We start from the raw sequence: 24,391 nt of genomic DNA, 5'->3' as shown, positions 1-24,391 counted from the left end.
CATGGGCTCAGCCTGTTTGACAGCTGGTCTCTGAGGCTCCCACCTGTAAAGGTAGTGATCACACTGCACACAAACTGTTCAGCATTTGAGCCCCACTTTCCAAAGGACTGGCTGGAGCTCTCTGATTATCATCACTGACCGCATGGAACATCCCTATAGACTGTTGTTTGTTATTGCACACCCCTGGGTTGTGCATGCAGATGGCCTATTGTGAGGTTTGTGGAAAGGCATGAGACAACTGAGAGAGGTGAGTGTGGCACTCCAGTTGCCTGAGGAGGCATTCAGGAGGGGTAGTAACTGCACCCTGTGCTGCTCCTTCACTTGCTGCCACCACACATGTTTTTCTGACCCCTAAGAATGTCAAGATGCACATGCATGGTGGCCCATGGTCCAGGTGCTGATGAGAAGAGGAAAAGGTACCAGTTCTCACCAGATTACCAGAGGAAGTAACTCTCCTGCTCTCCCAATGCAAAACCCTCACCAGTGTGCCTGAGCATGGCCTGGCACTGCTAGTTGCCAACATGCCACAGGGTGAACCTTGGAATCATGGGACCTGATGGCCTTCACCTGGGCCACAGCCTATATGACCTTACCCTGAGCACAGGGAGAGTGACTGTGACATCCACTGTGCTTTGAGTGTTTGTGTCCCCTCCAAAATTCATGTTGAGGCCAGGTGCAGTGGCTCAACAAATCACAGCACTTTGAGAGGCCAAGAAGAAATCCCAGCACTTTGGGAGGCCGAGCACAAGTGCCAGCGTTTTGGGAGGGTGGGGCAGGAGGATCACTTGAGGTCAGGAGTTCAAGATCAGCCTGGCCAACATGGTGAAATGCTATCTCTACTAAAAATACAAAATTTAGCTGGGTGTGGTGGGCACCTGTAATCCCAGCTACTCGGGAGGCTAAGGCAGGAGAATTGCTTGAATCCAGGAGGTGAATGTTGCAGTGAGCCGAGTTGGCGCCATTGCACTCCAGCTTGGGCAAGAGAGCAAGACTCCATCTCAAAACAAAACAAAACAAAAAGCAAGTGATGTTGAAACTGAATCCTCAGTGCAACAGCTTGCAAAAGTTTGGCCTTTGGGAGGTGGTAAGGTCATGAGAACTCCACCTCATGAATGATTAGTGATCTTAGGAGCCAGCTGGAGAGAACACACTAGGCCCCTTTTTGCCCCTCCCCTTTCTGACATGCTCAGTGTCACTCCCCTCAAGAGGACACAGCAAGGAGGGGCTGCCTTTGAAGCCAAGACCTGGTCCCCACAAGATACTCACCTTTCATCTTGGCACTTTCATCTTGGACTTCCCTGCCTCCAGAGCTGTGAGAGATAAATTTTTATTGTTTATAAACGACCTAGTCTCAGGTGGTTTGTTATAGTCCATGGTTCCCACAAATGGATGAAGACAAAATGTCTCTTGGAAATTTGGCATTTGGCCATGCTACACTCTCATCTCTGCATATGAGGAATATGTTGGGACACTACTGAAAAAATCAAACTCAACACCTAATGGCATGGTCCCAATGCTGCCTAAGACATTTGTCAGATTATTTTCAGGGGAAACTGTAAGACTAGTATGACCGTGTGTATGTGTGTGCATGCAGCCTATGTGTAGGTGAGGTGGGGCTGGGAGAGAGATTTATAATACCCCAGTTAATAGTTAATCTGAATGATTGCTTAGGCCGGGAATTCAAGGCTGCAGTGAGTTACGGTGGTGCCACTGCACTCCAGCCTGGGTGACAGAGCAAGACTCCGTCTCTTTGAAAAAGAAAAGACCAGGTGCGGTGGCTCATGCCTGTAATCCCAGCACTCTGGGAGGACAAGGTGGGTGGATCACGAGGTCAGGAGATCGAGACCATCCTGGCTAACACGGTGAAACCCCGTCTCTATTAAAAATACAAAAATCCAGGCGTGGTGGCAGGCACCTGTAGCCGGAGCTACTCGAGAGGCTGAGGCAGGAGAATGGCGTGAACCCGGGAGGTGGAGCCTGCAGTGAGCTGAGATGGTGCCACTGCACTCCAGCCTGGATGACAGAGTGAAACTCCGTCTCAAAAAAAAAAAAAAAAAAAAAATTCTGAGGAAAATTATCTTGTGCCAATCATCTGGAAGTAAACGGTGGGTTTGGAGTATGCACACCCTAGAGAAACCGTAAAGCAAAATGCATCTGTGTCTGTGTGTAGTAATAACAGACTGGCATCTGCAGATTCAAGCTGTGAACTAGAGCAAGGCATCCTGACTCTGGTCCCACAGGTTCACATGGAAAGAGACAGCACAAATGAATGAAATAATTGTGGGAAAGACAGGCATCTTGATAAATCACATTTCCTTTTTAAAGATATTTTTAAGGCACTAGTGGAAGCACACACAGCTTGGTAATCTGTGATGTATTCTCAGAAGGTACCACTTGAATGGAAGAGAGGAGACACAAAGACAACCAAGAGGCTTAAACTTGCCAAAAAATTTATTTATAACAAAAAGAGCAGCAAGGTACATGTAAATATATACATAATACTAACAGTGTCAGAAGATGAACATCCTACTTTGTTCAGTGATTTCATGGAGTTGCTGTTTTGCATTTCCTTGTCATGTTTTCTGTCTACATGTTTAAAGGGAGGATTACATGTGAACACTATTCAGTATTACGCATCTAAGCTTGTGTTATCAATCATTGGTAGATACCTAGTGAGATAACTTCTAGTTCCCATCTTCTCTGGTAAGAGCTAAGATGCAAACCCTTTGTGATGAACTGACATCAAGACGAAATATAGCACCCCCATTTTCTCTGCATCAGCCTGACTTCAGGCTCACCCTGTGAACCCACCAAAGGGAGTGAAGTGTGGATGTGTCTCTCTTACCTATTTTCTCCTTGGTTCAGTTCTAGTTTGTGCATTGTCCAGACTGCCCAGGATGTGATGATCGCAGGGAGAGGTCATGTTCATTATAAAAACGCTTTGGCTCCTTAGGATTCAGCAAAGGTATCCACTGCCTGGTGTCCGTGATGCCTGCAGGACAGTGTGGAGCTTAGAAACAATCACGTAGGCCATGAAGTGAGGCCAGAGACTAAAGATGCTCCTTTTGGGTTTCCAAGTGGTCAGTGTCCTCTTGCTTTAGTCTTGTTCCAGAACATGGTGTGTCCCCTTGTTTATCCTCCTGTGGGTCACACTACTTCTTCATCCTGAGGAGCAGCCGGATGGGATGGTGAGAAAGACGCCTTCTCCCTCCTAAACCCAAAGCCCAAGTGAGCTCTGCAGGGCATCGAGCAGAGCCTGAAACTCTTCCTGGCTGCAGGCCATGGAGGGTTCTCCTGTCCTAATCCTAACTGGTGATGCTGATTTCTGAAACTCTGAGGTTGTCAGGAGTTCATCTAAAAGGCATGAGGTGAGGCCAGGCACAATGGCTCACACACCTGTAGTCCCAGCACTTTGGGAGGCCAAGGTGGGTGGATCACCTGAGGTCAGGAGTTTGAGACCAGCCTGGTCAACACGATAAAACCCCGTCTCTACTAAAAAGGCAAAATTTAGCAGGACATGATGGTGAGTGCCTGTAATCCCAGCTACTCAGGAGGCTGAGGCAGGAGAATCGGTTGAACCCAGAAGGCGGAGGTTGCAGTGAGCCGAGATGGCGCCATTGCACTCCAGCCTGGGTGACAAGAGAAAAAATCTGTCTCAAAAAAAAAAAAAAAAAAGCTCAAAGGAAAGGGATGGCCCCTTGCTTGGCCATGCCCTAGGCTGCTGCAGGTGTGTCCATGTGAGCACGTTGTGGAGCAGCACCCTGTCCCCAGGTGGCAATTTGATCACCACACCCTGGGACTGCTCACAGCCACCATTGCTTAAGTGGGCTGTCTTGCAGACCTTGTTGTTGCGATCCTTGCTCAGGATGACCAGACGGAGGCTGAGTAGCGTCCTTGAAGGGCAGAACTCCCAGGCTAGTGCCATCACTATACTTGTCATTCTGTGAATTTCATTGGTACACTTCCCAGAATGGAGACTAAGTGGGTGAGAGTACCCCTTCAAGAGTTGGTACTGTTGACACATGGGTCCTGAGAGGAGAGATCTCCTGGCACAACCCAGGTGGACTGGTGCAGGATGGCCCTTGGTGCCTGGCTCACACAGCCTCCACAGACCTGCTTAGTGGAGGAAGGGCTGGTACAGATGACCAATGGCTGCTAGGGGAGTTGGAGGGAGGACTGTGTGCAGAGCTGCTTGGGCAATGGATAGGTTGCTGTGATGCAGCTGAGCAGTAGGGTGAGGTCTGTGACTGGGGCTGTCAGGGAATTCACAGGGCTGCCTCTGCTCTGGCCTGTGGGCTGAGCTCTTCGGTTCTGAGCCCACATCTAAGAGAAAGGGAAACAAGGATGTCAGAAGATGTAAGAGGTTCCAGCTTCATTCCCTCATCTGTGAGGCAGAAGTGACATTTGTTGGGCTTTATCTCGGTGATTCTGTCTGTACATAACATTTAGTCTGCAAAATATGGATGAGTTAAGGGAATTATTGCACTGGCCCGTGAATGGATGCCACATTGATTTGCTAGAATGGCAAGATTTTCCCACAAAAATGAAGACCCTAGACTATTAGATTATCACACCTGGGGGTTAGTGGAGGGGCAAGATCTATACTGTTGTCTAGTGCCTAGAAGCCTGGGATGGAGATAAAGGTCACTTAAGACATAAGACACATATGACATAAGATGAATAAGACACATAAGACAGCACCCTCATAACAAAGAACTCTCAACTTCTTTGAAGATACCAACTCCCATTTATCTAGTACCCAAATTGTGCACCACAGACAGAAAACTTACCTAGATTCTGGATTCTGGAATGCCTGTTTGTTTTGCCAGCTCTTCCTTGATGGAAGTTCCAGGGAATCAGTTCCTCTGAAAAGCTTGAAGGAGGACACCTGTCTGTGGTTTAGTGATGGCATCACTTTTGTCTCCCTCCTTTGGTTAAGCATTCTGTAGGAAAACACAAGAAAAGAGGGCTTTCAGGCCATGTTCACATCAACCCTAAGACAGACATTTTCAAATATTGTTCTCACCATGCTTATTCCCTCCCAGGCCTCTGAGGTGTTCATGCAGTGATCCTGGACCTCGGATTAAACCCCTGCAGTGCTGGAAGAAGAGGACTCTGCACTGCCTGCCACACCAGGACTGAAAGATCCATGGCCTTCCCTTCTTCCAAACTACCTTCCCATGAGGTGAGGATGGTGGTCACATCTCCAACACTAGCGTGCTGTGGAAGAGACATCAGCGTTCTCTGCAACAAATTTGGAAACAACCTAAAGAGACGTTTCTACTTCAAGGAGGTGCACTGAGGAAGTGCACTGGCACTGCTGGGGACTCACCTGGGGCTCAGGGCTGAGGCTTCTCGTGTCCTTGGAGCTGCTGTCCTCCCGAGGAGCATCCACACTGCAGCCAGCTCAGCCTCAGGTGTCTTCTCTGGTTTTGAGGCCAAATCTAAGTGGGAAAAGAAGATTCAAGTTTTATCCGATTTAGTCTACATAATTTTAAGTATCTATTTGAGCTCAACACCAAGAATCACTTCCTTCTCTGTCCCATCTGTGGTCTTCAAACGAAAGGTCCCTGGGTTAGGAGACACTGATTGGCATCCTAAAGCCAGAGCTGGCCGATGGGTGTGTGTCCACTCTTCCTTCACCTCTTCCCCACCCCACACTTGTTTTTGTCTCACGCTCACTTGCTCTTTCTGCCTCCCTCTCACTCTTTAGGTCTCACAAAGGCTTTGGTCAAGGACTGACTGACTTTCCTTGGCTGTCTGTCATCTCCCCATAATCAAAGGCATTTCATAACATGCAATCCATGTGAAGGGACCTCTGATGAAAATTCATTTAAAGAGGAGCTCACTAATTACCAATACTTACTGCTGAGCCTGGAATCATTCATATGTACCACAGAGTTCATTCATTCCAGATGCTGTACTAGATAAGGAGACTCCTATGAGCCAAAAACCTAACTCTGAATAGACTGTGACTGTCATAATCAAACCCTGTGGCTGCCTCCTCCTTACTGGAGGGCGTAGAGGAATGCAGTTTTTTGTTTGTTTGTTTTGAGGCAGAGTCTCTCTGCAATGCTCAGGCTGGAGTATAATGGTGCGGTCTCAGCTCACTGCAACCTCCGCCTCCCGGGTTAAAGCAATTCTCCTCCCTTAGCCTCCCGAGTAGCTGGGATTGCAGGCATGCACCATCATGTCCTGGCTAATTTTTGTATTTTGTGTAGAGACGGGGTTTCACCATGTTGGCCAGGCTGGTCTTGAACTCCTGACCTTGGGTGATCCACCCGCCTCGGCCTCCCAAAGTGCTGAGATTACAGGCATGAGCCACCATGCTCAGCCAGGAATGTGCTTTTAATCATTCCTTAGTGTTTCATGTGGGGACTTGATAACTCACGATAAGGATTCTATCCTAAAAGACAAGCAATACCTGTTGACTTGCTCTTATGTCCCAGGCAGTCTGTAAAACTGTTTCATCTATTCTCTCAATATGTCACTTCAAATACGATCAGGAAAGAAGTCTTAAACATGGCTGGAAATGTGGGGGCAACAAATACATTAGTGAACACCCTGGCAGATCCAACCTCATTCCACATGGTTTCTTGTGCTTTCCTTCCACACCGTCAATTCCAGTGGGCTGGTTGCCAGTGCTCCAGCCAATCTCCATGTCTTCCCATGGACACACTTTTTTTTTTTTTTGAGACAGATTTTCACTCTTATTGCCCAGGCTGGAGTGCAATGGTGCGATCTGGGCTCACTGCAACCTCCACCTCCTGGGTTCAAGTGATTCTTCTGTCTCAGCCTCCCGAGTAGCTGGGATTACAGGCAAATGCCACCATGCCTGGCTAATTTTTGTATTTTTAGTAACGAGGTTTCACCATGTTGGCGAGGGTGGTCTCAAACTCCTGCCTCAGCCTCCAAAAGCACTGGGATTACCAACATGAACCACTGCCCCCAGCCTGGGCCACACTTTTGTTCTGGGATTTGATGTAGCACTCTGACACCTGGACTGGGTGCATAAAGAGAAGGAAATATGTCTTCACTTGGCCTGCCTGAAACTCAGATCCCTGTATCCCAGGGCTTACTCAGGATTATAGCATTTGATATAAAACCCTGACCATAGACTTTTCTTCAACAGAGTCCCTTTTACTTAGTTGTTGACAGTCTGGATACACTTCTCCTGGTGTGATTGTGATCTTTCCAGCTATTTCTTAACTGGAGAAACAGAATGGTTTTATTTTATTATTTATTTATTTAATGAGACAGTCTCGCTCTGTTACCCAGGCTGGAGTGCAGTGGCGTGATCTTAGCTCACTGCAACCTCTGCCTCCTGGGTTCAAGCAATTCTTTGCCACAGGGGTCCGCTACCATACCTGGCTAATTTTTGTATTTTTAGTAGAGACGGGGGTCTCACCATCTTGGCCAGGCTGGTCTTGAACTCCTGACCTCGTGATCCACCCACCTTGGCCTCCCAAAGTGCTGGGATTACAAGCATGAGCCACCGTGCCCAGCCGGTTTTATTTTTATATCCATTATTCCACTCAAAATATTCCAAAATGGGATCAGGCATTAAACTCTCCAGTGTGTAAAGCCCACATAAAAACAGTAGAGGCCAGGCACAGTGGCTCACTCCTGTAACCCCAGCACTTTGGGAGGCCAAGGTGGGGGTATCGCTTGAGGCCAGGAGTTCAAGACCAGCCTGGCCAACATGGCAAAACCCCATCTCTACTAAAAATACAAAAATTAGCCAGGTGTGGCACATACCTGTAATCCCAGCTACTTGGGAGTGTAGGGGATGAGAATGGCTTGAACCTGGGAGGTGGAGGTTGCAGTGAGCTGAGATCGCATCACTGCACTCCAGCCTGTGTGTCAGAGTGAGACTGTGTCTCAAAACAAAACAGTAGAAAAGGAACAAAAACCATGGGATGAGAAACAGGACTTTATGGCAGCCTTGACCTCACTGTCCTCAATATTACCTATTATCTGAGCATTCTATAATATTGGTGCCAGGTATCAATGACAACTTATCATGATCATGGTGACCATATTACCTATATCCTCTAGAGCATGCAAATATGATTTAATTTTCTCCTACCAGGAGAAAGGCCCAATTTAATACACCAGACCACATGTTCCCATGATTGGTAAAAGGCAGAGATAGGGGTCTTACTTTCAGTTCATTCTTAACATGGTATGACTGGAGACTGCTTAGCCCAGCTTGTCTTTTTTCTTTGACTCCAAGGAAATGAAATGGAAATACAAGCCCACCTGTATCCTAGACTCCAGACTGCCGATTTCTTTGGCCAGTTGCTCTCTGGTTGGTATGCCAGGGTAGGAGTTCTGCTTAAACAATGCTTGAAGGGGATCCTTTGACTTGAGTTCAGAATGATTCTTTGTTGAGATTCTCTTGGGAGACAGCCTGGTATAGAGAAATGTTTCCAAGCCATGGGAAGGATTTGTTGTGGATTCACATCTGTGATGCAGATACAGGCTTTCTATTGATACCAGGTTGAAGGTGTTGAGTCCCAGTGGCCACTCAGTGTTTGTACTTTTGGATACAGACTCCATGATTAACTGGGCACAGAGCATTACAGAGATTAGAAAGGGTGATAGCCTTCATGCAGAGATCCACACCAAAAACTGAATCTCATGCCATTCATAACATTACACACAAACAACTCAGAAACCAGTTGAAAAGGGGACATTGAATGAAACGTTTAGTTTCAAAATGTGAAAACCAAATTTGGACTTTCTGGGTTAAACATACACAGGGCAAGGGTTGAAAAACTACCTGTTGCGCTCTATGCTCACTACATGAATAACAGAATCAACCGTTCCCCAAACCTCAGCATCACACAGTGTACCCATGTAACAAAACTGCACATGTACCCCCTGAATCTTAAGATAAAAATAGAAATTATTTTTAAAATTGTCAAAAAAAGATAAAGGTGTTATCTTCAAACGGTGGTCATTAGGATGAACCACGATGTGGTAGGAGGGAGGCATGTAGCTGAGTCCCAGTGTTTATATCTGAAGAGGAGAGTGAATGGCCTTGCATCCCCCATGCAGAGACAATGACCAGCAGGGCTGTCAACATCTGTTGTAATATTTGCAGCATTACTGAAGATCTGTGTAGCAAACTGGTTCCCAGGGAACTCTTGGCAGGAATCAGAATGCATCTATGTCACTCCTCGCAAAATTGAAAAGGAAACAACAGGAACAACAAAAAATCCGTCAACATTTCCTGGAATTTATGACACCAGACATTTTCTGAGAGCTGTGTGGCAGACTTCGTAGTGGAGAAAACAGTTTTTGTCCCACATCTCCATTCATCTGTGTCACTGTGCTTCATTCACATGGCATTGCAGTGCTGTGAGATACACCACAGATACAGTCGGCTTTGTCCTGGGACTGGATGTTAGAGATGGTTAAGGAGTGGTCAGCCTCAGACCTGGAGCCTGAGTAGTGATCAGGGATCCCGTCCCTCTTGCCGTGCTTTCCATCACTCTTAAGCCACATCACACACCAAGGGGCTTCCCTGGCCATGCTACCATGCAGTGGTGTAGGTGCTATGCTTACTGCTCAGTGTGCAGGTGAGCTTGGTGGAGACTCCCTGGCTGGGAGAGGGAACCTGAAAACAAACTCATTACATCGTGGAGGAAGGAGAAGAGGGGAAAATTCCACCATGAGTGAGCCAGGGATCAGGATGCCGAGGACCATGTTGGCCTGTCCCATGAAGGAGGAGGATGAAGGGGAGGAGTAAGGTGTATGCCACTGTCCAGATACCCCAGTGCTGTGCCGAGGCAGCCATGCTGCAGGCCTCTTATCCACCCTCCAGACCGTGGAGAAACAGGGGCCCTTCATGCAAATCCTTGGCCAACCAAACCCTCGCTGGGTCTTTCCTGCTGCCCTGTGGCTGGGTGTCATTTCTGGGAGGCGTGGGCCTGTGCTCAGCCTGTCTTGAGGCTCTGCAGGGTCCCAGGGAGGACTCAGCTGCTAGCCCAATGAGTCCTGAGCGGAGGCCAGGATCAGTGTCTGTTTCCTCATTTCCCCAGCTGAGAGCCCCACAGGTCCCCTCAGGGCAGGCCCACAGGCTATCCTCTCTGTGACTAGAGGAGGGGTGGTTTTCACAGAGGCTCCTGCTTCCACCTAGGCCAGGACCCCTGCCTACTCACTGCGTAATGACAGAGTGAGGTTCTTCCTCAGGGCAGCCGCCTGATGTCTCAGTCTTTAGCTTTCTATGTAGGCCTCCTCAGTGGGAACAGGATGCACAATTATCACTTTATAAGGAGTTCTTAAGGGAAGGGTTATCTCATATACAAATTGCAGCTGAAATAAGCATACATTATCTACAAGCAGAGGCGATTCAGCCCTGAATCCACTTGCCAGGGTACTCATGAAGCCAGGTTTCTCTCTCCCCACTTGGTTGCTCAGGAGATCAGCACATAGTGAGCAGTCTGGTGAGTGCTGGGGAGGACAAATTCACCTGATTGATAGATCCACTGAATTCTCTGTCAAGTGAGGAGAACCCCGGGAGTATAAGGAGAAAGTACTGAGGAATCAGAAGCCTTGGGGGTTTTTCTGAAGTGAGGGGTTATAGAGATTCACTAAAGGAAGGGGATGCGAGTGACAACTTCCAAGATCTGAAAAACTTCCCATGGCTTTTTGGACATAGAGAACTTGCTGACTAAGTGAGGAGGTCACAGGGGAGAAGGAGATGGTAGGAAAGAGAGACTGGAGAATCAAGATGGGAAATTGTGAATCAGAGATAAGGAATGGGAGAGGGTGAGGATGTTCCACACTTTATCAAAGACTGGAGGAGGTGCCAGTGGGGAGATTGAACAGGAGTCACAGGGGAGGTCGAGGTTTGGGGTGTGTTTGCTTTCATTTCTGGTTTGTTTCTTAAAGTGTCACCTCTGCTAGCCATCTTCCAGCCTGGACTGGGAAATTTTTTTTTTTTTTTTTTTGAGATGGAGTCTTGCTCTGTCACCCAGACTGGAGTGCAGTGGCACAATCTCAGCTCACTGCAACCTCCACCTCCCGCGTTCAAGCAATTCTCCTGTCTCAGCCTCCTGAGTCGCTGGGACTACAGGCACCTGCCACCACAGCTGGGTAGTGGGTAGTTTTTGTATTCTTAGTAGAGACAGGATTTCACCTTGTTGGTCAGGCTGGTCTCAAACTCCTAACCGCAGGTGATCCAGCCGCTTTGGCCTCCCAAAGTGCTGGGATTATAGGCATTAGCCACGGCGCCCTGCCCTGGACTGGGAAATTTTTAAGTCAAAAGTCTTTAGTTCTCTCTGCAAGAGATTACTCTTTGGTTTCTGTCTGCGCATGGCTTTCCTTCATGTTTTCCACCATTCTTAGGAATTTGAGGATATTAAAATATGTATGGGAAAAATTGGGGGAAATGCAAATTCAGGTCCTATTCCAGACCCACGGAATCAGAATTCACACTTTACACGATCTCAGATGACGTGTGTGCACAGTAACATCTGAAAAGCTCTGGTCTGACTCAGGCGTGAAAGCACTGGTGGGTGTGGGTGACAGATTGTTTCTCATGCCTCAGTCTAGTCTCCCTCCTGCAAACATGCCCAGCAAGCTCCCTGCCTGCACTCTGTCTTGAGCAGGAGACGCCAGGCATGCTGCACTTGAGGCTTCCCACTGCACATGGAGGCATCTCCCCTGAGCTCACAGATCCATAGAGCTTCAATAACAAGATGATCTGCATTTTTTATTGATATTAATAAGCAGTTAGAATTAGCTAAAAATCAATGTGTATCAGTACCTATGAGAAAAATAATATTGTGGCCAGGCGCAGTGGCTCACACCTGTAATCTCAGCATTTTGGGAGGCCGAGACAGGCAGATCACCTGAGCTCAGGAGTTCGAGACCACCCTGGGAAACATGGTGAAACCCTATTTCTACTAAAATACAAAAAATTATTGGGAGGCCAAGGCGGGCGGATCACCTGAGGTCAGGAGTTTGAGACCAGCCTGGCCAACATGGTGAAACCCTGTCTCTACTAAAAATACAAAAATTAGCTGGGCATGGTGGCAGGCACCTGTATTCCCAGCTACTCAGAAGGCTGAGGTAGGAGAATCACTTGAACCCGGAGGCGGAAGTTGCATGAGCTGAGATCACATCATTGCACTCCAGCCAGGGGGATAAGAGCGAGACTTCATCTCAAAAAAAAAAGAGAAAAAATTAGCCAGGCGTGGTGGCCCTTCTCTGTAGTCCTGGCTACTGGGGAGGCTGAGGCACGAGAATCGCTTCAGCCCTGGAGGCAGATGTCACGGTAAACTGAGATTGGGCTGGTGCACTCCAGCTTCGGCTACACAGTGAGACTCCGTCTCAAAAAAAAAAATATATATATATATATATATAATTCTTATTATGCAGTCATTATATACTTATAATGTCTTCACGACCAGGGAAATTAAATTAACCTAAAATGACACTAGTGGTATATAAAATATAGAAAGATAAACACAAAAATAATCATAATTGTGGAAATATTAGGGGCATACATGAAAGAAATGCATGCAAATTCAAAATATAGTTATACTCATTTGTCTTGGCGTATTAGCTTCCTAGGCCTGAAATCACATGGACCATAAACTGGGGAGCGGGGGGGGTTAAAACAACAGAAATGTCTCAGTTCTCGAAGCTAGTAGTGCAAAATCCATAGGCAGGCCCAGGTTCCCTCTGATGCTTCTAGGGGAAACCTGTCCTTCTTCCGGGCTCCTGGTGGTTTCTCATTTCTTTCCTGCTGCTCCTCTTTGCCATCCTTCCTCCATCCTGGAGGATGGCCCTGTGTCAACTCAGTCCATGCATGTGAACCAACCAACTCCACACCCCACATTAAGCACAGCTCCCTGAGTGATCCATAATCACCAACCTCCAGGGCACTGATAGTCACTCTGTGTCCTCTCAGCTTTTGGAGAAACTTTTGGACAAGTCATCTCCAAATAAAGAAGACCTTGTCAATGTAAGACCATGCTTCTTTCTTATACAGAAATTTTGCTTTCCTGGTTTGTTTCTTTACCAGTGAAATTTAGAGATAAAAATCTGAAAATGTACATTATGGGAGACATGCAATACCCTTGGTTGAGGTGGTATTAGGTGGGCATCTCTTACCAACTGACAGTTTCCATGATAAACTGTAATGTAGAGGCATTTCCCTCAGCACCAGGTTTCCCTTTTGAATTAAGGACTGTGCCACTGCTAATCTAAATCAATTTGAAAGATAAATTTGGCAGGAAAAGGTGTTATCTTTTCCACAGGTATCCTCTGTGCTAGTTTTGGGGAACTTTGATTTTTGATGTAACCACTGTACCCCTTCTAGTTTCCTAAAGTCAAGAGAAAAAACAGACCTGTGTGAAGTACACAGCATAATATAATCCTCACAGTGCTTTTAAAATATGATTGCAGATGTCATCAGCCTCAGGGGAGAGTGGTATGTACCTTGAAAAACTCACCGAGACAAACTTACTGACTTCTTGTCCTCCATCTCAGAGAAGATATGGAAGATATGAAGGATGGAGAAAAAGAGGAAGAGGAAATGTGATGGTGGAGTGGGCAACATAAAAAAGGGAAGGCAAATAAGTGTATGTGTTTTCAGTGGCTTCTCACTTTCTTTTGGCCCATCAAGGAGATCAACACATCTGAGGAGAGTGCTGATAGGCTGCTCTTAGCCGGGACCACACTTGTGCTTTGAAAACAACCCCCAAAATCCCTGCAGGCAAATGAAGGATGTCCTGAGAACATCCTCCCAGGGAGCAGATACCCATTCTGTAGAAGCTCTAAGCCTGCTGGGCTAAACCCTCCACAGGCCACTTTAATGAGGAGGAGAGGCTGTAGGTGGTGGTAGGACCACCATGTTGCATGACTTTTCTGTGTGCCCCGTCTTTTGACTCTGTCTCAAAAAAAAAAAAAAAGTGTGTTGCTTTGAAACAAAAGTGCAGATGCTTATCAGCAGCCTTTGCCTTTGTGGGAGTTGTAAACTAAAAATAAAATTCTAACCCCCCACTGACTGAACAGGCCCTCCCTTGGTCAAAGAGACCCCAGAAAAACCTTAAAACTGAGTTTCTGGCCATGATGAGATGGGAGGAGGTTCAGACACATCTCATTATCCCCCCTCATGTTTATGGTTTAGACACAACTGCCCAGAATTACTGTGAAATTAGAGATCATAAGACTGACATAATGGACTATCTGTGGCAATGAGATACCGAATTATAAACAGGACTGAAGGCCACAACAGGTAAGGGTTAAGTCAGGCACCCTAAACTTAAAGAATAAACTCTGTCCTAACTGCCACAAGTTAATTTTTCTCTAGCAGCTAAACAAGCACTGACCCTCAAGATAAGCAATATTAAAATAATTGTAGCTCAACACCAGATACTGACTAACCTCCAACCCCTGTTCCACAAACCGTAACTGCACCTTTGATTGGACAAGAGACTAATTTCAGTAACTTTCTCCCGATAAGAAGACCACCAACAGTTTATCAAGCTCCTGTAGGGCCAACATAATCATGGCAACCCTGAGAAGTATGTGAATGGTTGCAGGCCCCTTGCTGGTCTGTGAGAAGTCTAATTTCAAGTACAGCAAGAAATGAAGCCAGCATCTAATGGAGAAGTAATGTCGCCTATGCTAACATACGATACAAATATTGATGAAGATAAAACCGTTGCCCTCCTAACAAATGGGAAATTAATCACTGGATACATACAGCTATGAAAAAACTGGACATCTAGATTGTCCATCTCTACCTCTGTGCCAAATTCTACACTTTCATTAATAAGAATGTATCAATATTGGTTCAGTCATTGTAACATTTACCACACTCATGTGAGATGTGATTACAAAAAGGATGCTGAGGTCGGGGAAGGGTATATGAGAACTTTCTGTACTACTTCCTCAGTTTTTATGTTAATTCAAAACAGTTTCATCTAATGTCCATTAGTTTAAAAAATATGGCAGCATTGTTCAGGAAGTGTTTCATTTTTGTTAATGTTTAACAAGCAGCTAAATATCTAAATACTACGTTGAGATATTGTATGCTATTAAAACTGAAACAATTTTGAAGTTGTAAATATATTTTCTGTAGTTGTAGCACTAGTGATTGACTTAATAAACTTAAATTTGCACACATGAAATAAAGAATATAGCATAGCAATTTTAGAGTTGTCTGAAATATGCGACGCTGAATAATCTAGAATTGTTATCCTTGAATGAACTTAACAATTTAATTTCCACAGTACTTTCAGTTGACTGCTTTCTGGGGTGTACCAAGATATGAGGCCAGTGGCAGAGTATTCTCTTCCTCAGCTTGGTGTGGACAGTAGATTCTCTTGATCCCTCAAGATCTACTGTCATATCCTGGAGGCAAGATGCTGGGAAATGTACTATGAAAAAGACAGCTTTTGACGTCTTCCTGCCAAAGACCATAGAGAAATGAGTAATCATTTATTGACAGTTTAAATGTTTGACCCGTTGTTCAACATCTGCATAGCAAAACTCCCTGAATCTCAGTTGGATTGTAACAAGAACCTGCAGTGTGAGTTGCACTCATAACCAACAGACTGACTATGTAGGCAAATACCTGTATTGAGATGAGACAATATAGAAATATTGGAGTGACCAAGAACACTGGGCCTGGTGCATAAAGGTGTGGGTTCAAGTCCTACTTAGAAGATGCACAAACCTGAAAAAGTTACAGAGACCTCTCTGTTCCTCAGTTCCCTGTTCTGAGGTATTGAAATGTTAATATGGCCTATGTTATGTTATAGGCTAAAAATGGTGAAATGGAGGTAAAGCCTTTAGAAGACTGGCGATTCATAAGTGACCTAAAGTGTTCAATCATTATATGTCTAGAAGAATATGCCAGAACTTTGGTAGTTGTTGAATACAGAGAAGAAACGTGGTGGCTCCAGGGGAGTGGAAGATGGGATTTTCTTCTTTCCATGGGTATGATGCTTTACAGCTCATGGAGAATATCTGTTATTTCTAGTGATGCTTACACCAGCCTGGAGGAATGCGCAGAGCAGGGGCTACAACCCATATTTGACAGCTCAGGGAAGTGAAATGGAAAGATTTGAAGTGGTCTTCCCAGAGTCACAGCACTGATGAGTGATGGATCTGGCACAAGAAGGTAGTTGGTTTTCTGGGAACTGATGTCTCTGAAGACCAGAGACCTTGAACTAATTCCCTGAACCCTGAACAAAGAGCTATTTTCACTTGCTTTCTCAACTGCTCCTACCCCAAAGTTGCTTCAGGAATCTGATGCCCTAGAAGAGGTGGCTAAGTCAAAAGAAGAGGTGAAACAATAATAAAAAAAGAATCTTTCAACTTCTAGGTTTTAATCCCTGACCTCACCTTGCAGTATAAGCCACCTTATAATCAGTTGACCATCCTAAGGGACCATGGTCTGCTTGGCCCCGTATTAGTCCATCCTTGCATTGATATGAAGAAATACTTGAAACTGGGTAATTCATAAAGAAAAGAGGTTTAATTGGTTCATGGTTCTGCAGGACGTAGAGGGAGCATAGTGGCATCTGGTCTTGGGAGACTTCCAGAATCTTCCAATCATGGTGGAACGTGAAGGGGAAATAGGCATCCCATATAGCAGCAGCAGAAGCAAGAGAGAGTGAGAGTAAGATGCCCCACACTTTTATGCAACCAGATCTCATGAGAACTCAGTTTTGCAAGGACAACACCAAGGGGCTGGTGCTAAACCATTCATGAGAAAACTACCCCCATGAGCCAATCACCTCCCATCAGGCCCCACCTCCAATACTGGGGATGACAATTTAACATGAGATTTGGGAAAGGACACACATCCAAACTATATTATTCCACCCCTTGCCACTCCCAAATCTCATGTCCTTCTCACATTTCAGAATACAGTTATGCCTTCCCAACAGTCTCCCAAAGTCTTAGCCCATTCCAGCATTGTCTCAAAAGTCTGAAGTCCAAAGTCTCATCTGAGACAAGGTAAATCTCTTCCACCTGTAAAATAAAAAACAAGTTAGAGTTACTTCCAAAATACAATAGGAGTACAAGCATTGGGTTACAAACCCCATTCCAAAAGGGATAAATAGGCCAAAAAAGGGGCTACAGGCTCCATGCATATTCAAAACCCAGCAGTGCAATCATTAAATCTTAAAACTCCATAATAATTTCCTTTGACTCCATGTCTCACATCCAGGCCATTGGTGCAAGCAATGGGCTCCTGAGGTCTTGAGCAGCTCTGCCTCTGTGGCTTTGCAAGTTTCAGCCCCCAAAGTTGTTCTCATAGGCTGGAGTTTGGTGCTTGCAGTTTTTCCACGTGCAGGGTGCAAACTGCCAGTAGATCTATCATTCTGGGGTCTGGAGGATGGTGGCTCCACTAGCAAATGCCCCAGTACAGACTCTGTGTAGGGTCTCCAACCCCACATTTTTCCTCTACACCACCCTAGTAGAGATTCTCTGTGAGGGCTCCACCCCTGCAGCAAGCTTCTGCCTGGACACCCAAGCTTTTCCACACATCCTATGAAATCTAGGTAGAGGTACCAAGCCTCATTCACTCTTGCATTCTGTGCACCAGCAGTCTTAACACCATGTGGAAGCCACCAAGGCTTATCACTTACACTTGTCAGAGCAGCAGCCCAAGTTACCCTTGGGCCCCTTTAAGCCACAGATGGATCTGGAGTTGCCAAGAGGCAGGGAGCAGATTCCTGAGGATGTGCAGGACAGTGAAGGCCTGGGCCTGGCCTCCAAAACCATTCTTCCCTGGGCTTCTGATCCTGTGTTTGGATGGGCTGCCTCTGAGATTTCTAAAATGCCTTCAAGGCTTTTTATTTTCTGGGCTATCAGCACTTGCCTTCTTTTTAGAAGAAGAAATTAGAAATCAAATTTCTCTAGCAGGTGGTTACTCAGCAGCTCACTTGAGTTCTTCTGAAGATGGGCTTTGGTTTTTTTTTGTTTTTGTTTTTCTTTTCCCCTACCACATGGCCAGGCTGCAGGATGCAAATTTTCCAAACTTTTATGTGCTGATTACCTTTTAAATAGAAGTTCCAACTTATTTCTTTGCTTCCACATGGAAGCATAGGCTTTTAGAAGCAGTCACACCAGTTTTTTTTGTTTTGTTTGTTTTGTTTTGTTTTGTTTTTGAGACAAGGTCTCACTCTGTCACCCAGGCTGAAGTGCCATGGCATAAACTTGGCTCACTGCACCCTAGACTTCCCAGGCTTAGGTAATTGCCCCATCTCAGCCTCCTGAGTAGCTGGGACTATGGGTTCATGCCACCATGCCAGGTATTTTTTTTTTAAATATTTTTAGTCAGAGATGGGATTTTGCTATGTTTCCCAGGCTAGTCTTGAACTCTTGGGCTCAAGCTATCTGCCTGCCTTGGCCTCTCAAAGTGCTAGGATTACTGGTGTGAGCCACCATGCTTGGCCCATGCCACTTCTTGACCTCTTTGTTGCTTAGAAATTTTTTTTGCCAGATACTCTAGAACATTACTCTCAAGTTTAAACTTCCATAGATCCCTAGGACTTGGATGGAATCCAGCCAAGCTCTTTGCTAAGGCATAACATGCGTGACCTTTGCTCTAGTTTCCAATAAGTTCCTCATTTCCATCTGAGACCTCATCAGCCTGGACTTTGCTTTCCATATCGCTATCAGAATTTTGGTCACAACCATTTAACCAATTTCTAAGTAGTTCTAAACTTTCCCTCATCTTCCTGTCTTCTTCCAAGTTCTCCAAACTCTTTCAACCTCTGCCCATTACCCAGTTCCAAAGGTGCTTCCACATTTTCAGGTACCTTTATAGTAATGCCCCACTCCTTGGTACCAATTTTCTGTACTAAGCCATTCTCACATTGCTGTAAAGAAATTCCTGGCTGGGCACGGTGGCTCATGCCTGTAATCCCAGCACTTTGGGAAGCCAAAGTGGGCAGATCACGAGGTCAAAAGTTCTACCCCAGCCTGACCAACATGGTGAAACCCTGTGTCTACTAAAAATACAAAAATTAGCTGGGCATGGTGGCACGCATCTGTAATCCCAGCTACTCAGGAGGTCAAGGCAGGAGAATCACTTGAACCCAGAAGGTGGAGGTTGCAGTGAGCCGAGATCACGCCACTGCACCCCAGCCTGGGTGGCAGAGTGAGACTCTGTCTCAAAACAAACAAAAAAACCCCCAAAACAAAACAACAACAACAACAACTTCCTGAGACTGGGTAATTTATATAGAAAAGAGATTTAATTGGCTCAGGGTTCTGAAAGCTTTACAGGAAGCATGATACAGACATCTGCGTGGCTTCTGGGGAGGCCTCAGGAAACTTAGAATCATAACAGAAGGCTAAGTGGGAGCATGCACATCACAAGGCCAGAGCAGGAGCAAGGTAGGAGGAGGTGTCACACACTTTTAAACAACCAAATCTCACTGTTGCAAGAGCAGCAACAAGGGGATGATGCTAAACCATTTATGAGACATACACTCTCATGACCCAGTCACCTCTCACCCAGTTGTCTCCAATACTGAGGATTACAATCCACCATAAGATTTGGGCAGGGACACTTATCCAAACTGTATCAGCCCCCAAGCTGGCTCAGAACTCAGGACATTTTAAACCAATTGCTACTTGAAGGCTGTGCCAAGAATCAACTTCCATTCAACTGGCCAACTCTTCATGAGCAGCTAATTGAAATTAACTGAAAATATGGCTATCTGGGCTGATGCTTTAGTGGCTTAATGAATTAAATCTGTGACCCCAACCATCTCACTGGCTTAATCTGAGCAACTATCCGAACAACCTGGACTAAGGCATACTTGAGATGGGAAGTGCCTAAATAAAGTCTGTTTAAATAACTTGGAAGTCAAACCTGATGAAAAAGATTCTTGAATTTTATTAGACACAGGCACAATGTATTCAAGGTCATGAGTGAACATTGTATTATACAGGAATGTAAACATGAAAACTAGCACCTTGAGCAGGTGGATATATGGCTGCTAGTATTAGGTTTGTGCAATAATTGCAGTTTTTGCCATTGAAAGTAATGGCAAAAACAATTATTTGTTCACCAACCTAATAGCATGGGAAATTTCCTGATTACATGCAACAATTCAGACATATCAAAAAGTTAAGATATGTCTTAAAGATATGTCTTAAAGTAAAAATCATGTCACACCTGAGAAAAAAATTTTTTTTACCTTCGAGTTCAATATTTTGGTATTATAACAGCAGAAATAGAATATGAGTGAAAAGTTAAAAGAGCTGATGGAAAAGCTGAAGTACAAAGTTACCATTCTAGCCAAGTAAAAAGATTTACCTTTTGAAGGGGAAAAGAAACAAAGGGTAATGAGGTGTGATCTGTAAATAATGTGTAAAAAAATATAGTAAAGGTTGAAATTCTGAGATACAAATCTCAGAAGTTTTAAAAAGAAACAGATTTGAGAGTTACAAATTATCACTGTGTGTAATCTCATTGAGAACAAATCTTTTTTTTTTTTTTTTTTTTTTTCTGGCTCCAAAGACCCTTTACTGATATCCACTTGAAACACTTCGGTCCTTAACTTGTTAACTGAGTGGACAGGCTGATGGCTGATCTAGGTAAAGCTTTCACGGTAGCAAAAACACTTCCTGCCTGTAATTATATCAAAACAGGTTGCTGAATAATGTGTGTGAATGTCATCAGGGTCTCTGTCCCATCTTCTTCAGGGTTCGATTAAGCTCCTCCAATTTGTGGATCCGACGGATGAAGAAATCCCCACAGTGCCTGGAGACCTTGGTGTCCACAATGTGGATCATGTCCTTATCAATGTAGAAGTCAACCTCTGAGGCTGACTGAAATTCACCATGTAGGATTGAGATGCCACTGGTCCACACCAGGTTCTTCATCTTGTGTTTGAAGACAAGAAGCTGGATCCTGAACTCCTGCTCTGTTAGGTCCAGGCAGCCAGCCAGCTTGGCCACAGACATGGTGGTGTAGAGCTTGAGGAAGCTGTGGATGGTTGAAAGCTGGGCCTGCTGCTGTATTTCATCAGAAAACACCTTCAGCTGCTGCAGGAAGGGCTCTTTGTGGTAGTTGGGGTGCACATTATCATAGTTGGGCACTACAGGCGACAGGAACTTGGGGCAGAAGTAACTGAAAAGTTCTTCATAGACTTGTGGGTCACCTTTCTGCATGCGCAGCATCTTGTCCCTGTATTTCTTCTGCAGCTGGAGGTGAATGCTCTCATCGATACTCATGGGGTACACCGTGAGGGCAATGGCCAGCAGCACATGCATCTGCTCATTCTGCTTGTTAATCATCTCATACTTGTATGTGGTCCTCTGGAACATGCACTTGGTCCTCTGGATGTAGAGGAGGATGTTGGCAAAGACCCGGATGGCATCCTGGTAGCGACACATCATCAAATATGCAAACCCAATATAATAGTATGTGGTGACCTGGCACTCTGGCACACGGGAATACATACTCTTTTTGTTAAGTTCGATGGGGAACAAATCTTACACTTATTTTTTTAAAAAAAATTCAGGTGGATATTAGTGTATTTTTAATGTTTTTATTTATTTATTTGTTTTTATTTTTTTGAGACAGAACTACAGGCGCCCGCCACCATGCCCGGCTAATGTTTATATTTTTAGTAGAGACGAGGTTTCATTTTGTTAGCCAGGATGGTCTCCTTCTCCTGACCTGGTGATCTGCCCGCATCGGCCTCCCAAAGTTCTGGGATTACAGGCGTGAGACACTGCACCCGGCTGTATTTTTAATATTATGGCTAATTTTAATAAGACGTTTTAAACAAATCTAATCCCAATCAATCTTGACAGCAAAAGAATTTTGTATCCTTTTATAATATTTTTACAATTTTATAGTAATATATTAATATATTTTTATTTTAATTTTTATAACTTTATATTTTTTATTTTATAACTTTTATATCCATTTAATGTTATTTATCTTTTAAATTTTTCTTTAAAACAATCCCTCAAAACCTCTAAACTAAACAAAATTATGGTTCCCACCATGAAATTTCAGTTTCTTTTCCTAAAAATCTCCAGATTTAGACCACTCTAATATTTGGTTTCAGATTTTGACTTTTATACTCAGAAGACTTTGGTCTATAATTTCCCTTTCATGGAATGTCTCATACTGTATTTGGTATCAAGTTTCTCCTCATCTGATGAAGGCAGTGTGGTTGTGTTTTTTCTGTATCCTATGAAACACTGTGTACAAAAGTGATGTGGGGAAACAGTACATTTTTCTAAATGTAGGAAAATATTTAAGACAAAATGCTTGGTGGAAGAATCAAAAATACAAATCAGTAATCATACTATAAAACATGTTCATAAATCCATAGATGAATTGGAGTGGGGGAAACAAAAAAATGAGGAAGATATTTTGAGTACAAGTGAACTGGCCTACTTGAAGAAACCACGATCAGAAGATGAAAGTGAACATATCTCAGCAACAGTACATAAAATTCCCCATTTGAGCATTCGTTGTATGACATTCCGAAATTGACAAATACTGTCAAACTTGAACCTCGAAGCTCACAGAGTGATGGTTAGAATGGAAGGCAAGATACGCTTCATCACATGATCACAGTGATATGTCACTGTCGAATTTTCAAATGAATACATGCCACATTACGGGGTCCAACTGCTGCTATTTTGACATGGGTAAATGGGTCACTTAGAGTATATGTTGCATTTCAAAAACTGAATCTCAGACCCACAGTATTATTCTCTGTGCATGAAACAAATGTTAAATGAGGAAAAAAGACCTCTCAAATATATTTGATAGTGAACATTTTAGAGTGAAGAGGGAAAAAGCTAACGTGTTGAGAATAAAAGGAGTTCCTTGCTTGAGTTGAAATGCCCTCCTCACCCATTTCTACTGTTCCTAAATCACTGGACATTTCTAGATTAAATAATTTAAAATTTGTTCCACATTTAGTTTAAAAAGCACTATTATAAATTTAGTTTGAAAAAGTAATTATATAAAGCCTTCTTTTATCACTTATGTATATTACCTACTTTTTCTCTCTATGCAGCTAAGTTTATGTACTTATTTCTGAATCTCTTTGAATTTATTGAGAGATCCTCTATTCATGTATGCATAAAAGGCTGGCTATTCACTGAGACATTAAGAAAAATGAAGCACTATATGTTCAACAATGGGTTGTTTGAAAGCATATAATACTATTTTAAATGGAGACTTCTGATAACCCTAAATTCCAGGATTAAATATGTGTTGTGGCACATCAATCAGCCTGATCACACACATTCTTATGATCTGGTCATGAGAATTAGGAAAGGGAAGGGAATTGACAAGCCCTTTAAACATGCAACAATGGAAAATTCTAAAATAAACATGAGAGAGTTGTCATGTCTGAAACAAAGTAGATACCCTTTTAGATATGAAATAGTTCAGTACAAATTTCCATCACTGCTGATTCGTTACAAGTTTCTAGAACTATTTTATCAAATGTGTCACTGATGAGATATAAAATTTGCATTAATATAGATGTTGCCATTTTTTCAGGGATTATTTAATTGATGGGGTAGTTGACAGGGTTTGGGAAGGAACATGTAATGTTTCCTCACTCTGAGTATAGAGTTTTAATGGTTAATCGCTAGATAGAAAAATGTGTATGTGTAAGGCACCATCATAAACATACATAGATATGTCCAGTGACAGGAATTTCATCACTGCCTGTCTCATCTGAAATTTAACATTTAGTGGTGAAACATAAGAAAAACTAGAAAACAGAGTCACACCTCTGAATGCTCAATTAGGGGAGAAAATAAAAAAGATTTGGTAATATATGAAGAAAATAGAATTAGCTGAAGGAACAGCATTCAAAGAGCAGATCAGACTTTCATTTGGTTGAGCAAAATACTTTCCTTCCTACTGCCACCTGAGTGTCCACAGTGAGTGAAGAGTAAATGAATAAATATAAGCAAAGCCCTTAAAAAGCTTCCTCACAGTGTCAGTGCTATATGATTGTTTAATTAATAAATCTGGAAAGATGTGCAGAAACTTAACCATTGTTACTTCCAGAGGCAGAAGCTGATAGGCTGTGGAAGAGGGAAAGAAGGAAACCTAGATTTCAATGTATGTTATTTTGTGCCTTGTGAATGTCCTACAAGTGTGTTATTCTTGGTGCTTTTACTGTGAATTTTTTTAAAAGAAAGAACCACCACCATAAAATAATGCATGAAACAAACATTTTATTTTGTTCATGGTTCACAGGGCTAGGAAGAAACAGAAAAGATGGCTTATTGCTGCTTATTGGTGTTTGGGGACTGCAGAGAAGACTCATTGGCCGAAGTTGAATCCACAGCAAACGGTTGGCATCATCTGGAGGTGACTTCACTCACATGTCTGCAGAGGACATGG

General features: G+C 44.0%; 1 protein-coding gene across 1 annotated transcript; it reads right to left on the bottom strand.

Annotated features, from left to right (window-relative positions):
• Nucleotides 1-20,636: 20,636 nt before the first annotated feature.
• On the bottom strand, nucleotides 20,637-22,907 carry LOC129044998 (eukaryotic translation initiation factor 3 subunit L-like). The gene is made up of 2 exons (XM_054503305.2): nucleotides 22,877-22,907; nucleotides 20,637-21,491 (listed from the first exon to the last, which is right to left on the bottom strand). Exons 1-2 carry the CDS (start codon nucleotides 22,905-22,907, stop codon nucleotides 20,674-20,676), a joined length of 849 nt encoding a protein of 282 aa, XP_054359280.1. The 3' UTR covers nucleotides 20,637-20,673.
• Between the last annotated feature and the right edge of the window lie 1,484 nt (nucleotides 22,908-24,391).

The sequence above is a fragment of the Pongo pygmaeus genome, chromosome 8 (genome assembly GCF_028885625.2).
Source record: "Pongo pygmaeus isolate AG05252 chromosome 8, NHGRI_mPonPyg2-v2.0_pri, whole genome shotgun sequence".
Lineage (NCBI taxonomy): Eukaryota > Metazoa > Chordata > Mammalia > Primates > Hominidae > Pongo > Pongo pygmaeus.
The sequence above is the reverse complement of the archived record's forward strand: the minus strand, read 5'-3'. Positions and strand labels throughout refer to the sequence as shown.